Raw genomic sequence first — 17,083 nt, 5'->3', positions numbered from 1 at the left:
GTTTCTGCGAGGGGCAGGAAGAATTTCTCACTCCTCTTTTTCGCCTTTTTCCATTGCACCTCTGATTTGTTGCTGTTTCATTTTCTTGGTATTCAGTCCTTTAGTTGATGGGGTCAACTTCTGTCATGCATTACCAGCAAGTGCTGGTTTATGTACAAGTAAAGACTGAGTTTTGTCTCTGGCAGGTATATTAGGGTAGCAGTGCTTCCATCCTCAACTGATATCAGCTGCCTGTTCCGCACGAAAGTTCATCCTGCCATGGAAACCATTTTACTCAACGAGATATTCAGAGTAGCCATTTCCCAAGTCACACTGCTACAGAAGACGCTGAGAGTAGATGTTTGTGCGGTCAGTCGAAGTCATCGGGAAGAATGCTTGGTATGCAGCTTTATTTCTGCCTTTGTTTCTTTGCATGCATTTGTTTATAGTGTCCCCTCTTATTTTGATGGTTAAGGCTGCAAAAATTTCACAGTACATGGAGATAAACTCTGAAGCAAAATCTGGTTGTTACTATAGTACTTAAAATACTGCCTTTCTCTAAAATTCCTGATACAGAATCCTGGATGGAATATTTTGGAGATATTTTGATAGTTCTAATGCTGCAGGATACAAAGGTGAAATAAAAAAACACCTTAGCCCTTTAATTACAGATTAATACCATCTTAGGTGTTTGTACATAAAATATCTCATAAACTTCATTGCAACATTACTCTAACACTAGAATCTAAAGTAGAAGTTGAAAAAGAGCCACAGTATGTCCAAAAAAGAAAGCAAACCCTCATTATCACAGCTTGTCAGAACAAACTCAAACTACATTTTTGCACATTTTTGTAAATTATATGATGTCCACTTTTTTAGTTTTTATGATGTATAGAAATAATAAAAAGGTGCATGACATTCATAGATCAGCCTGTTAGGAACTGGCACTTCTAAAATACTGTTATTAATTGTGGTCATCAGCTAGTTAGTGATGCTTCATTTACTTTCAGATTGCTTCTGCGTGGTCTGGTACAACTCAGTTGAGTTTTTTACCATGAGCCTGACTTTGTAACACAGTGAGATTTTTAGTTACAACAGCCTGAAGAGATGCAGAGTGTGGTGGGGTACCTCAGCGCTGACTACTCAGAACAGCCTTTCACTTCCAAAAATGTAGAAGTTAACTGAATTCATGGGGAATCTGTTGGCCTTTTTCAGTGTGTAAGAGGTTTTTCCTTTAAGTAAGGGAACGGCAGCAGAACAAATATGCAACAGAATGCAGGATACAGAGGTGAAGGAAAAAACCACCACCAATAACAAAAAACTGTGAAAGACATAAGGGTTAATCACAAGGTCAAATTAAAGAGTTGGGAGTACCACCCGCCCCAGCAGAAAGCCCTGGGCAGCAAGACAAGAGTCTTGGCAAGAGCTGTATATGCAGCCTAGCAGCTCTGAAGATGATTTGCGCTGCCAAGGAACAGAGAATTGTAATCTCCAGGGCACAGCCCAAACACAAGGACTTCATAAGTTTTCCAGAGTGCCAGCTCAGTGGATGTCAGTGCTTGTCCGAATGAAAGGGTTTCTTAATCCCTTTTACTGTCTTTTCATCTGCTTCCTCACTGGTTGGAGCAAACAAGGTCACCCGTTATTGTTTGCTGTATTGATGAATTTTGTGGTAGAACAACTGAAAAATTGACTGAAACTTGCTGCTCTGTGAGTTGATGCTCCGGGTTTCATTGACCGTTTTTCATTATTGAATGCTGTAGAAAGCAGACGTGTGCCTTACAGTGATACAGAGGGGTTTGTGCACAAAGAAGGAGATGTTCTGCACACTGAAATAAAAGATGGCAGAATAGAAGATATGAAGGACCTCTCTGCATACTTCTATTTGTTTATTTTAACTAGAAGTGGACGGAAATAGAAAATTTTACCATTAAAGAGGGAATGAAGATTCATGTCAAATTGGTGCAGCCTATTTTACATGACAAGTACTGCAGAATTTATTTTCAGCTGTTTTGCAGGAAATAAAACAAATGTAAATGATTTTCTTCCACTTTCTTCTTTTGTGCAGGCTGAGACTCTGATCAGTCTGGCAGATTTATCATTTTCTGATGAGACTTGTACTCTGTGGTACAACCTATTGCCGTGCAAGCAAATTCCTGGTAAAAAACCCGGGGAACAAAATGAAGACTCCATGTTTCTGTTAAGCAAGCAGTCATTGGACTCATTGGACTTGGTGAGCACTGTGTTGGGAAAGGGAGATGTGACATTAAAACGGGACAGGAGCATATTTGATTGCTTTATCATTTTACAAACAGTCTATTTTTGATTGAGATTTAGTCAATATAAAAACAACCAGTTTACATGCTGCATGCTGACACTTCAGTACCCACATGCTTGTGATCCAAGTCATGTGTTTGCTGGTGTCAGGGAGCAGCAGAGTAATGCAGCTCTTGCAAGGATTGTCAGGTTTTTTACTTATGTATCACATAATTCTGGTTTCATCTTCTCATTCTTTGTGAGCAGGATGCTGTGTCAGCTCTGCTGGAGAGGACATCTGCTGAGCTGGAAGCAGTAGAACAAGAGCTGGCTGAAGATGATGATGAGGAGGAGGAACAGGAGCAAAGGGGCTCTGAAGAAGATTGGTAAAGCCACCTTTCCTCCCTCACTGTTCATGCCTGAATGATTTCACACATTCCTCCTATTCTTAGACAAATGAAAGGGCTGTACTTTTGCAGGAGATCGTAGACTTATAGAATGGTTTGGGTTGGAAGGGACCTTTAAAGATTGTCTAGTACAACCCCCTGCCATGGGCAGGGACACCTTCCACTAGACCAGGTTGCTCAAAGCCCCATGCAACCTGGCCTTGAACACTGCCAGGGATGGGGCAGCCACAGCTTCTCTGGGCAACCTGTGCCAGTGCCTCACCACCAGTCTTGTTCTGTTGTGTGGCCAATTCATTCACCTTCTTTCAGGTTTACTGTATCTTGGCTGCTCTGATAACTCCTAGTGCTGGTGCTCCTCCATTCCACGTACCATCTTCCTGTGAAGCCACCCAGGGAGTCTAAGCCACTATAATGTCTTATATCAAATACTAGTTTCATCAATGTTAATAAGCAACTAAGATTTGAAACAAGAGCTGCTATCTAACAGAGTCAATGTGTATGTGCTTCCACTGATGGTCTTGTTTTTGAAGACCATGTGAGCTTTCCACAGAAACAGATTTCTTTTGAAATTGCTGTGTTGAGTTCCTGTGCAATTTCTTAGCTGCAGTGTAGAAATAAACATGCTTTATTACAGGGGAAAGAGAGACTTGCACATTTGTTTTATGAATTTATTGCAACCAGAGTCCTTCAGAGGTATCAACATAACAGCCATTGAATGTCATGCAGTGTTGTCGTAATGATCTCGAAGGTGAACTGTAGTAGAGCTTGCTGGGGTTTACTGGAGCATATAATGAAATGTGCCTTTAGATGAACTTAATGGAAGCATTTGGGTGATACTTTTGTTTTCCCTGTCAGGAAAATATGTACATTATATGTGGGTGAAGGCCAAGGCCTTCTCATTTATTTCTCTGGTTGGCTTTTTCACTTTGAGAGTAAGCCTGGGCTATTTCTGTCCATACAGGTTAGAAATGCTTGCAGAAGCCTCTCGTGAAATCATGGATGAAGAGGAAGATGGCATTAAGCTGGCAGTAGAAGGCAGCTGTTCTGATGGCATGGGGTTACTCACTGATGCACCAGAAACAAATGAAGACAAGGACAGAGAGAACAGTGATGAGGCCCATGAAAGCCAGCAAGCCGCTGCAACACTAACACTGGTGAATATCTTAAAATACGCATTCCTACGATAGCTTGCTGTGTCTGGAGATCTATTTCTGAGCAGTTAATGTAGAAGTCTGCTGCATCTGAGCATTTACAATTCGATGCGGCCTTTGCTGTAGCACTTGGTCAGTATATACTTCGAATGAAATCAGTGTGGTCACATTTGTCTGAGCTATGAAGGAGGACATTTAACGGACATGTTAGGCAGGACATCAAAGCCAATTAGCTAAAAATGTGTATGTTTTTTGTTGCATAGGGAGAATATTCCAAATACACATGTAGTTCAGTAGCTGCAACTTGTGCATATTTAAGCTATTTCTGCACATCTGTTTCATTGTTTCCTTTTTTTCTTTTCTGATTCATTTGATAAATGGGGAAAAGGCAGAGCAGGGGTCAGGATCTCTAAGCCAGTGAGGATGATGGGATTCCCTGATTTCTTCCCTTTATTTTAGGATGTGAAATACAAAAACTGGCTTAGCAGACAAGAGGAAGAAAGATTAATGAACAGAAAATTCCAAAATGTGTATACTATTGAACTACCCACATGCTGTATATAACAAGAACATGCAATGAGACGTTGTTAACTGTTCACTTTAAATTATATTCCACCTTTCTGAAAATACTTCTAGTAAATTTTTAGTAAACATATCCCTAGCATGGTGGCTCATACTCTAGAAATAAAAATTTTAGAACAACTTTCTGCATCTTAATGGTTGCATATGTTAAACCCACAGGTTCTGTAAAATAGCAAAGGTAAAAAGGTAAAGAATGATATCTCATTCCTTCAGGTTTGTGACAATACATAAGTTCAGCACCTCAATGGACTTGCTGGAAATGATAATTAACTTCCAGTTAATGTGTCAAGATGCCAAATGAGCTACGGCCATGCTACAAAGGGACTGACAGTCTGCTGCGTAGCAAGCAAATACAGATCAAAGCCCTGAATCGGCAAGGGGTAGACATCAAGGACAACATCTGAAGGTTAGGCACGCACACAAGTGTATTGCTAAGCCCGGGCTGGACAAACCCAGACAGTGAGTGAAAGGCATAGCAGACCTCATTGTAAAGCCAGCCACAGCACAGGTTTTCATGTGCCAGATCCTCTCAGGATTGCACTTGTGTTATTTGGGTCATTGTATTTATCACCTGCGCATTGAAAACCATGACCCTCATTAAATTACCCAAGCTGAAGAAAATGCCCCAGCACACATCAGTGACAGCCAATGTGCCAGCTGCTCCAGTGCTTGTTCTGTCTTGGCTGTCAAGAGGAATGCCGCTTGTAAGTAAGCACAGGCTGTGCTACCTGCAGAGATGTGGCCACCTGAGGCTCTCTGTGGCATGTTTTGCAGGCAGCAGGCCATTCTGGGGAACAGCAGCTAGCAGCGTCTTTTCCCTGGGTTCACAGGGCTGGCACAGGTCTGCAGATCACAGTAAAGCAGCCCTGCTGCTGGGGCTTGGGGACATAGGACAGTACGTCTGAAAGAAGCTAGGCAATGTAACTTTACCAGCTGCCCGTTTCAGTGTGCAGAGGCACTGTCTCCGGCATGGCAGAACCTTGCTGTTCTGCAAATGCAGAACAAAATAAATACATAAAAATAATAAGAAGAAGAACAATAATGATGATGTCTGCAGATGGTGAAGCACAACACGTGTTGCACCATGGTTGCATCAGACCGTCCACGGGGCAGCACAGGCCTTTCTGCAAAAGCTTTCGTTTTACTGAATACAAAGAGCACCTTCCAACACTCTCTCCACACACTGTTAAGTTTGGGAATATTGTGTTTCTTAGCATAGCTTCTCTGTATGTGCAAGATACTTTTTCTGATGGCCTTTTTCCATCCACTGCAAGGTAAAAAGGACGCTTGTAAAATCCAAAGGCAAAAAAACTATGTGGTGGCATGTGTCTGTATATAGTAGTTCTTATAAACTAAATTTCTTTTCATAGGTTGATAAAGAGACTAACACTGAGGAATCTGTTAACGAGAACACAACAGTCCGACCCAAGGACAGAGCCAGCTGGAGCTCAAGACAGCATCCCTTTGTCAGGAACAGCATGATAGTGCGCTCACAAACCTTCTCTCCAGGCGAGCGGAACCAATACATCTGTAGGGTAAGAGGAAAAACACTTGGGATGAGGAGCTATTAACTGAAGAGTCATTTAACTTCTTGGGAATGATGCATTAATGACAGTGAGTCATGTACCAATTTTCCCTGCAAGAGGCAAAGCCTGTGCTTTCTCTAGATTCTTTCTTTCCCTAACTGACCTGATGCATACTAGAATTGACTTTCATCAGTTGCATACTCTTGCAAAACAACTTTACTAGGGCAAAACCACATTTATTGGAGAGAAGTAACACAGATGCCTGTGCTGGCTATCTGCAAAAACTGTATTTCCCTGTGCGTCAGCAGCTACAGCTCTCTCACAGCAAAATAATTTGTTAAAACACAGAATAGAGTTCGCTGTAAACTGCCGATGCATTACCATATTTTAATAACCATTTAAGGGTAACAGTGTGGAAAGAGCTCTGTCATCAATTTAAATCTCACTTTGTATCTCAACTGGTTTTAAACCTGGGCAGCCTAAATCCTGCTCTAATTACATCTTTGAAAGATGTGTGAGCGCTGCCTAGGGGCGAGTTTTAAATGTGGCTTCGGCAGCAAAGTTTTCCAGTCTCTGGATCTGTGGTAGTGTGGAAAAAGATTAAATTGTCAGCCTTGTTGCTGCTAAACTAACTGTGAAAATCATGTGTTTAAAGATTTAAGCATGGATTCCCAGCTCTATAGATTTTAATTACAGACACCCTAGAAAAGGCAGTTTAATTTGATCTATAGTTTCTGCAGGTTACTTACACAAGTATAACTATTTGAAAATACTTACACTTTAATTCTTTTCCAGCTCAGTTAGAGGTGGTTGCCTTAATCATTTGGGAATATTAAAGTTGATTGCTTCTCTGTGATTCATATTGGCCTAAAAAGTAGAGTAAAATCTATGGTCAGTATTTACACACTTACATAACTATTCCATATACCCTCCAGAATGAAGCACTGCAGATTGTTTAGTAACAGTCTTTACATAATTTGGGTAGGTTACTGGCTGAATTCAGAACATAGGCTTCATCTTCATCTCCATACACTGGAAATTGGTTGTACTGGCAAAAAATTACAGCCTTACCTTGCTGCCTATGGAGGTCTTTGACAGGAAGTAACACTAGTTGTTCTGATAGTATAAGCTCTGGACATTTTTGCATTTAGCAAAGTACTGGGGTTTTGTAGCTTTGAACATTGCTGCCAGAAGCCGGAGTCTGAAAAACTTACCTTAGTAAAACATTCTCTTCTCATTGTGTACAGTATTGCCTGGAAGCAAAGCACTCTAGGGAAAGTACATGTTTACAGAGATAAATCTTTTGCGGTTTCAGAAATACTTGTAGTCCACTGTTGGGGCTCAAGAGTGGCACTGTAGCTGCACCCGAGTCCGCAGAGAGGGCTGATTAGCATGGGTTTTCCTAGTTCTAGTCCCCAGCTTGCACCACAGGCACATCCAGCCTTGCTTGGTGGTGCTGTCCTACATGAAAGTGCCTCTTGGATACGCTCTGGCTACCTGCCGGCTGCTCTCTTCAGAAGATGTTGCCTAGGTATAAGAAAGCACCTACTATCATGTGATGTTACAGAAAACTCAAAGATTTTTGAGCCCTGAAGGACAGACCCAAAGTCTGTTGGTGCCTTTGAAAATCACCCTTTAGAAGTACTTAAAGACTATCAGTGATGACAGCACCTGTGCATATCCAGGGGTAAGCTCCCAGTAGTGGCTCCATGGTGAAAAGACAGATTTGTCTCTTGAGAAGTGTATTCGTATTGCCAGAGGTTGTATTTCTCACCCCCAACTCCCAGTCAAGTCCAGTGTAAGCATGTTTAGGGCTCTGGCTTTGGTTATTGAAGCGTTACCAGAATGATTCCTTTTATCTGTCCAGTTCTGAAGAGGTGAAATAAATACCTTGCAGGTAGATGCTTCTGTTTTCTGTGAAGGTTACCAGTGTGCATTTTGATGCATCTAATGGTCAGTCTGCATTGATATATGTGGAACTAATGCCATAGTGAAGAAGCTACTGCTGAGCTGTGGTGCATATTTTTGAGAAGCAGAAAGTGCTTCTGAAGGAAGCTGTAGGCACCCATAAACTTGATACAAATAATAATAATAATAATAATACTACAAAAATACAGTTGTTTGGACAGATGCATGTCCACAGTAATTTACCTTCACTGTGGTAGATTTGTTAAAAGACTGCCCCAGGTAAATGAAATCCGTAGCGTATATAATCTGCATCCAGACAGTGAGTTGACAGTACTTAATAACCATAGTTGTCTTCCTTGCATTCCTAAAGAGTCTGCTTACTCTTCATCCAGTAAGATCACTGGTTGTCTTGGTTTAGGAATAGAATTTTAAAGGAGATGCTTATTCTAGTTGAAAAATTTTTACTTTATACTAAGAATGATCTACATGTATATCAGCACTAAGTTTTTCTGATGGTCTATATCCATACAGCTGTATATGTATGTGAATGTGCTTTATATCTCTGTTATGTACATTTTCACAGCTGAATCGAAGTGACAGTGACAGCTCAACACTAGCCAAAAAGTCTCTCTTTGTGAGAAATGCCACAGAACGGCGGAGCCTAAGAGTTAAGCGGGTACGTGCTACGTTACCTGGACATGGTTTAAAACAAAGTATGGGGAGAGAAGGAATAACGCATGGCTTGAAATAAAGCATATTGTTTATTTCGGCAAAAGCGATGCAAGTACTTACTATACGTGGTCATGTAGTTCCTGGTTGAAATCTCACCACAGTTGTTTCAGTGCTTATGTCTTCCCCCATGAACCAAGCTGATGTTCTAGCTGTGACTGAAGTGGTGCTCAGCATCATGGCATATACTTGTTGCTGTCAGAGGGATGTGGTTTAAGGAACCCAACTACTCCAAAGTGACCCATGGTGGTTTGTGCTACCAAAACTCAACACCAGCAAAATGTACCTTGAGCAAATTTTGGTCAAAATTTCAAGGATTCAGGTGCCCTTTTAAAGAGGATTTACTCTTCTCCAAGACTGAGTACCAAAATGATTGAAGAACAAGAGAGCAAGGTTGTATTTCTCTTGCATGGAGTTCATTCTTGCATAAGTTAGGAGCTCTATTTTAATCTTGATTGTAACTTTAAAAACACTTCAGAGAAGGGTTTTACCAGGTAGCAGGATTACATTTGGCATAAAGAAAGAACTACTGAATAGTCTGGGATGGCTTCTCGTGCGAAAAGTCACTGTTGAAAGATAGTAAGTAATGTGAAATATGCTAAAGAAATGTATTTTTACAACGTTTGTAACAGTATGTGTTTGCTTAGGCACTGAAAAAGCAAATGTTTATAAAAATAAATACAGAGGTTGAAATCTCTTGGGAAGTCTGCATAGTGCTGTCCTGGGGAGCAGAATGGGTTTTTTGGTTTTAACTTGTAAAATACATCATTGTACATCTGGTTGGAGGAACTTTTGCATTCATTTTTAGCTAGTGCCTGAAGAAAAATTGCAGAATAAATGAATTTTTGGACTTGGATCTCATCATAGCAGCTTTCTGCTAAAGAAAAACAGAAATATTTGAGCTTTTCTGACTGTATCATGTCAAAGCCTACATCAGCCTCTCTAGATAATAACTTTTATTGTTCTGTCTCCCAGCTGATTCAGCCTGTTTGCCAACCAATCATGCGAAGAGCTATGCAAGAGTGCCCTGTACGCACTTCCCTTGACTTGGAGCTGGACCTCCAGGCATCACGCACGAGACAGAATCGACTGAATGATGAGCTTCAGGCCTTGCGGGATCTTAAACAAAAGCTTGAGGAAATGAAAGGCAGAGGACAGACAGATCTTCCCCTGTGTGTGCTAGAGGATGAACGATTCCAGAAACTCTTGAAACAGGCTGAAAACCAGGTATGAGCAGCATACAGATACTGTGTGAGTGAATGCACATAGGCCCCTGCCTTTTCTATAAATTTGTTAAAGAATTTGGCTTATAGTGTTAAAGATCTTTTTAAAGAAGCTCACAATTGACTAAATACACTTCTGAATTGCATAGTGTAAACTATTTCTTTATTGGTTAATACTGCAATATTTGAACCTAGAGTCTGATGTACTTGTTTTTTAGTACTCTGTAAATACTTTGGCAATGCAGAGTAGAAACCCTATTATTTGGAATAATAGCAGTGGTGTAGTAAACCAGCATTTACTTAAAAGTTAATTTCAAATTCTCATGTGCCAGTCGTACTTCTGCAGACACACATATGGTTTTTGTCCTTCAGAATCAGGTGATTTGCAGCCTGTACAGAAATTGAGAGAGGCAGTGACTATTAGTTATAGTGGTAGGGATATGTGGGAAAGGCAGTTCTTCCACTGTGGCTTATTTCCTTATGCAGGACATACTTGTTCTAGTTTTGGCAGAGGAAAGCCAAATTCTATCCTCTATGTGATGGTCTCTAAAACAATACAAGTATATATGCGCTTTCTCTAAACTGTGTAAGGTCATTGGATACCCTTATGGATAAAAGACAATAAACAAGATAGAACAAGTGAGAGGCAACAGTGACAAGCTGGAACATGGAAAATTCTGACAAGATGTATTAAAAAGTGGGAAGGTTGTTTGTTGGTTTAAAATTGCGAAGGTGATCACACACTGGAATATGGGCCTAGTGAGGTTGTTAGGAGAGGAAAGAAAGGTTGGACAAAACAAAGCATTGTTTTGTGATGTAAATATGTGTTATGCCTGTAACTTAAACGTTGTTCAGTTCTGGATAATAAGTTCAAACTGGATAATAAGGCTGCAGGGGGTTGACAAGGATGGTCAGAGGAGGAAACAGCTTCTCTGTTAGGAGTGGCTAAGTAGCTACAACTGAAGTCTATAAAATAATGCATGAGGTGAAGGAAAGCACTTAATCATTGTCCTTTATAATACAGGAAGTAGGGAATTGAAGAGGTTGCAGGTTAAAGGAAAGCAACCATAGCACAACATTTAGAAACTATAAAAATGTTTTCCATGGAACATTGAGTGCTGCAAGTTTGTAGAGGTTTGAAAAGCAGTTTGATAAATTTATGGAGGAAAAATCCATCAGAGATCATTAACCATAATGATATCACCTACTTCAAGAAGTCTGACTGTCTGATAGCCTAGGAAACAGAACTTTTTCCCAATATGTGCTCCCAGCTCTATGCTTACGCCCTATTCTGTTCTCTCTGTCTTCTTATCTCTCTTTCCTTGGTATCTGCTGTTGGCTATAGCTAGTGGAGTTCTAAAATGGCTGTAAAGTACTAGCAGAGTTTAGGTTGAGCATTAAGAGAGAAACCTGTGGGCAAAATGGGATAAGACAGTGCAATGTTTAAACATCACACAATATTAATCTAGGTTTTGACAGTGTGAATTCATTATATTAATTTGATCTTTCTAAGTTGCAGCCCATAAAAATAGTAGTAGCTTTATATGAAAGGATAGCTAAATTTTAGAAATTCATAGTTCATATCTAATGCTGGGTGCAGGATAGAAATGGTAATTTCTAATTGCTTATTTAAAACTGTTCCCAGTCTAAAGCTATTCCCGCTAGAACAGAGTATGCCTCTGCAACATTTAATATTATAAATCCTTTGGATTTGTGCTTTCTTATTTCAGCTGGCTCTTTCAAGGCAGCAGATAGGTTTCTCATATTTTATACCTCTGGTGTCAGTGACCACCACCATGACACACACTGCGATAAGAAATAAGGGTAATAATGTACATTGCTGAAATATATGCAGGCTGCAGCATAGCGTTCAAGTCCTTCTTAGAAGTCAGAACAAGGATCACAGCCACTCCACCGCTTTGAAGAGCACTTGCAAAGTTTCTGGAAATATTTCTACCATTAAAATTGTTGCAGCTTTCCCCTGTGGAGCAAAACAACCCTGAGAATACTGTACTCTGCTGTCAGTTTCCTCTTGGGTTAGTGAAACACAGCAGCCTAGAGAACATTGTCATAGATTATTTTTTAGATCCTGCAGGTATTATAATGGTGCAGACTAATGCAGCAGCTGGAAGTGCCAGAGAAATTGAGTCTCGAGTGAAAAATGAAACCGCAGATGTAGGGGACGTTGAAAATCAGTGGCTGCCTGCTAGCATGTAGTTACTCTGCTTGAAGCCAAATACACAGACTCCATACCTTCCTACCACACCTTCCTAAGTACAAGTATGTAAAGCTCACCAGTACCTGCAGATCAGAAAACAGTAGGTAATTCTATGCACCAGAAGCATTTTCTCTTGTTTAGATTGCATTTTTGTGAGAAATCACACAGTATTTCAAAGTTTGAGGCTTAAATCCTCGTACAAGTAAGTTTTCAGACACCTAGTGTCCTGTGAAGGACTTCCTCTTTGTGTATGCCCAAAATGGATTCCTGTAACTATCTGTAAATGTCTTCATTTCTTTTCAGTACATCTTCTATGTAGAGGTGGTCTGCAATTAAGTCATTAATACCACAGATATGTCCCTGTTCCATTGTTTTGGTGTTCAGCACAGTTAGCAGTTTTTCTTTAAATTCACTTTCTTTCTTCTATACAAAAACCATTGAAGAACAAGACAGGAATTAGCATTTCACTTTATTTCACCTAAGTAATTGTGATAGTGGTTCTTCTTTGTTATCGCGCTCTTAGGAATCTCTGCATCTGCACTTAGCTTATCTGGCACTTATTTTTGGCCATATTTTTTACATTATTAAATGTATGGCCAATATTTTGGCCAATATTTTGGCCATATTTTTTACATTATTAAATATATGGCCAATGTATTAGTTTGCTTTTCTGTATTTTATATAGATGGAGGATTCATTGTCTTTATAAGTCACCCAAGAAAGACAGTGTAAATGTAAAATTGGTCATGTGCATACCTTCATATATGCATACTCTTGGAGACATTGGCCTGAAATCAAAGTTTCTCTGAGAGCATCCTGAAAAAAAAGGGATTAAAAAACCCCCCATGGGTTACAGAGTATAAAAACAAGAGAAGTCATCTGTGCTGTTAACCTGAAGTGCAGTAGGCACAAGATTCTCGTGCATAGTTACGGAAAATATAAAAGATTTTGAAATATTGTATGTTTAGTGCTTTGATGATAAATATTAACTAGGGGAGCTGATAAAACATATGGCCACTGACATATGTAAAATTAAGACAGTAACAGTTGTCACTGCAAATTTATGTTCGCTAACAAGGGAAATGATATTTATAGGTTAACTTCATTTTAAAATCATACGTATTTTGGAGTCAGGGGCTGAAAAAGTTAACAGCAGTACTGGAGTCTGAGTGAGTTTTTGAAAGGGTGGTGCTCTTTCATGTAAAACCCTTTCATATAGAACATGAGTGTGTTTCAACAGACAGAGGATACCACTGTCCTGCTGTGAATGGATTTCTATAGCTGCCCAGTATGGAACTGATAGTACGGACTAACTTTTTTGAATTAGTTGGTTTTGTTGTTTGGGAGTCTACTAGGTTGAATTCAGAACTAGAGACATGAACTCCTGAGTTACAAACCAACTTTGAAGATCACTGGTTTTGGCTTGGGTGTGTGTTTTAATTTGAGGTAACAGAGCAGCATTTTCAAGTCTTGAGTGCCTGAAGTTAAGTATAAAAAATTAACCTCTAAAGAACTTTTAAAATTGTTTAGAACATGAACTGCTTCTGTTAAACTCTGATGGCTGGCAAAATTCAAAATACAGCACATGACTTCAGGGACTGTCAGACAGATGTCTAGAAATGAAGCTAAGTGCGCACACAAGGTGGCATTGCCCATGCCATGCACCCTACACACCATGGGGGTGACATTGCAGGTGTTCTGGGGCTCACCTGCTATGAACAGTGACCATTTGTCTAAGAAATCCAGGTGACTGTCCACCTGAAAAGACCTGTTCTTCAAATTATTGGGCATTCAGAAACACTTGACAAAGTCTTTTAACAAACAAAACACAGCTCTTGATAACAGTGTGCTGCCAAAACGGTGGATGGTACAGCTGCGATTGTCCTGTTGATGCAGCAGTGCTTGGCAGAGATGTGTAATAGCACCAGCCATACTGAGGTGCAGAAATACTGTGACTTACTGGCAGCAAGGTAGCTGCTCAACAATGCTCATGTCAAGAAAGATCCTTTATCTGTTGTCATCAGTGGTGTTCAGTTCACTTGCCTTGGCTTTTACAACCTCTCCAGTGCAAACGGAAGAAGTGTCCCATACAAAAGTGTTGTGTCATGAATAAAAGCACAAAAGTTTATGAATATTAACTTCACTAGCAAGGTCAGTAAAACTTTAAAGTTCATTTTGAGAGCACACCTTCTCTGGTCTTTGTCTGTAATTTTAGAGTAGGTATAGGCAACTTTCCTAAGAGCTTTCATTAGGAAATAAAAGTACATTTCATGGGAAAAGAATGACTGTATCCCAGTTATAAAGATACTTGGATAGACAACATCTGTTCATACAAATTTAGGTATTGTCTAACTGTGGCCCTAAGACAAATCTCATCAAAATCTACAATACCCTAGTAGCCACCTGTGATGATGTGGGATTTGCTCTATTTATTTGAATTTTTCTCTCTTTTTTTTTTTTTTTTTAAGGAAAAGCTCTGTTAGTTTGTGCCCATGACTTACTTTGTGATGTCAGTCTGTCTTTCTGACCCTTTGCATAGAGATTTTCATAGAATCATTTAGGTTGGAAAAGACCTTTAATATCAAATCCACATGTAAACCTAACCCTGCCAAGTGTTTTGCTTGATGAAGAATAATTTGTCATTTCCTTGAAATGAGTAGTTGTTCGTTATTAGCAAAATAGTTATTTTTCCTGTTTACAGGCTGAACAGTCGAAAGAAGAACAGAAACAAGGTTTAAGTGCTGAGAAATTGATGAGGAAAGCCTCTAAGGATGTATGCCGGTTACGGGAGCAGAGCCAGAAAGTGCCACTGCAGGTGCAGTCATTCAGGTAGGGCCTGTTCTGCTTTTCACTCTCTTTTTAATGTAGTGAAGTAACACAAATTATTTCTAAGCTTAAAGAGACATGCCTTGTAATGTTAGTCAAAAATCTACACACCTTCGAATTGCAAGAAACATCGTATGTTTTTAACATAGCTCTGAGTTGGAGTTTCAGAGGAGTGGGCCTTGGTAACTTACTCGTGGCAGCAGTGGCAGTATTTAGCTGAGCTGTGGTGGTGAGGAAATGGAGTGAAAAGTTTCAGACCTCTGTGGGCAAGCACATGTGTGACCATTGCCACAGCTCACCTCACCCACAGCAGATTCACAGTGGGCTTGAAGTCATGGGATCTTTCCCGGTGATGCCTGAAGCAAATCACCCTGCAGGGAGAAGTAGAACAGTATACATCTTATGATTAACCACTACTTGTGCCTTGCTCAAGATTTAGTATTCAAGAAAGATCTTGAGTCCCTTCTCCTTTGTGTTTCTCTCCTCCTTTTGGTTGTGGGAACAGCAACCAATTACGTGAAGCAATATCAAGTTTTCTTGCTTAGTATAAGCCACAATGAACACTCTCTATCTCAAACCTTAATTCTAACTTGTCTGAATTCCCAAAGGGCTGCCCAGTAAGTGGCAGGCTGCCAGCCCAGAGGCCACACTTCCCTATAAAAATTTGAAAAATCCAATGCTTACTGTTCGACACAGGAACAAGTATGGAATTTACTCTGTTTGTCACTAACTGATGTTCTTAAAGCTTGGCTTCTGGGTCCTGTATAGGGAACTTAAGTCAGCTACTAATAACTGCGAGGATTTTTGTTTTCCTTTTTAACCCAGTCTGTCATGAGCAGCTTGAGAAACCCATAAGCAGATAGGGGCCTGTGAGGCCTTTATTTCAAACCACAATTGTAAATGATGCAGAATCAAAGCAAGAAAGGAAAGGGGTTTCTTAGCAAAGCAGCATTACAGCTGAGCTATTTATCCTCAGTATGAAATCCAGGACATCTTCAAACAGTTTTCAGTTTCAGTTTAAGTGTTGACAAAGAGTTTCGGTCAGTGCTGGTCATTTAACAGTCATCACAAACAGACTGCTGCCCAAGTTTACAGGAATGTGTAATAGAGCTCAAGACGTCATTCCCCTGCAAGAGAGGTATCATAAGACACTATTCTCCTTTATCTTTTGATAACCACACAACTAGGTGAGGAGTCCAGTTTACGTAGTTGATTATGCTCTGAGCTCCCATTTTTGATAGGAATTTAAGCATCACCAGTGGAAAGCATGGTTTAGTGTGCTGGGCAAGTAGCTATCTCCTAGGGCTGAATTGTACAGGCTCCACTAGTTGGATTTCTTACACTGCTGTGGCCTCACAGCATAATCATGCAGAGGCTTTTTTGAAGCTCTCGAGAAGAATCACTCTTCTGATGTTTAACTTTTAAGCCCCAAGTACTTATCATCTGTTTTGTAGGCTGCTGGCAGACAGGCTTTTGTAAACCTGTTATGCCTCAGTAATCTCTTGGTTCATAGGAGACAGAAATAATAACAGCACAGGGAAGCAACTAGAGAAGGGGTTGACAATTCTGCTTCTGAGTATTGCCCAGACCCACTTATTTTATTATTCCCCTTCCCCCCCCTTTTCCCAAGTCAGGGTAAAATGTTTTATTTTGCCTTTCTGTCCACCCACTGTAATATCATCATTGGAAATCAGTGACTAGATCAGTATTTGAGCCTGATCACTGCAGTTACTAATGAAATATTGCTTTTTACATAAATCTGCCTAAGAAGGGAATTATGTCAGAATGCCACATTTGCTGTAAAAAAATTCACTGTGTATTTTCCTCACTGTATATTTTCCAAACCTGTATTTTAAAGAATGATGCTATAGCATTAGCAACTCTACAGCAGATGACATTGGAGTCATGCCATAAATAGTAAAATAATAACTTGTTTTCCTTTCTAATTTCAGGGAGAAGATAGCATACTTCACAAGAGCAAAGATCAGTATACCAGCTCTTCCAGCTGATGATGTATAATTATGCATTTTCATTGAAGTGTTTTTCCACTTGCTCATCTCTTTTCAGATGAACTTAGTAGTTCCAGTGACCTGCTTTGAAAGATCTTCTATTTAACATTCACTATTGATACATTTATATGTAAGATACAGTGAATTGATTTTTTGTATGCTTAAAAAATGGCAACCCCTCCTCCCCCTCCCCCCCCCCCGAACAACTGGAAAAACCAAAGTAGATTAATTTTGGTATACTGATGCTGATTTTGTACAGTTTGTATGTA

General features: G+C 39.9%; 1 protein-coding gene across 1 annotated transcript in view; it reads left to right on the top strand.

The window, feature by feature from the left end:
- Positions 1 to 16,824, top strand: part of WWC2 (WW and C2 domain containing 2) — a gene marked incomplete at both ends in the record, with an annotated part of 99,333 nt that extends 82,509 nt beyond the window's left edge. Inside the window, 9 exons of the mRNA XM_080629873.1 lie at positions 186 to 378; positions 2,048 to 2,212; positions 2,503 to 2,621; positions 3,604 to 3,796; positions 5,746 to 5,910; positions 8,393 to 8,485; positions 9,523 to 9,765; positions 14,681 to 14,808; positions 16,758 to 16,824. Of these exons, the coding sequence (XP_080485999.1) occupies positions 186 to 378; positions 2,048 to 2,212; positions 2,503 to 2,621; positions 3,604 to 3,796; positions 5,746 to 5,910; positions 8,393 to 8,485; positions 9,523 to 9,765; positions 14,681 to 14,808; positions 16,758 to 16,824 (1,366 nt within the window). The remainder of the gene's footprint in view (positions 1 to 185; positions 379 to 2,047; positions 2,213 to 2,502; positions 2,622 to 3,603; positions 3,797 to 5,745; positions 5,911 to 8,392; positions 8,486 to 9,522; positions 9,766 to 14,680; positions 14,809 to 16,757) is intronic.
- Between the last annotated feature and the right edge of the window lie 259 nt (positions 16,825 to 17,083).

Source organism: Psittacula echo (assembly GCF_963264785.1).
Source record: "Psittacula echo genome assembly, chromosome: 1".
In the NCBI taxonomy this organism is placed as follows: domain Eukaryota; kingdom Metazoa; phylum Chordata; class Aves; order Psittaciformes; family Psittacidae; genus Psittacula; species Psittacula echo.
Note: the sequence above shows the minus strand (reverse complement) of the source record. Positions and strands in the feature narration are given on the sequence as shown.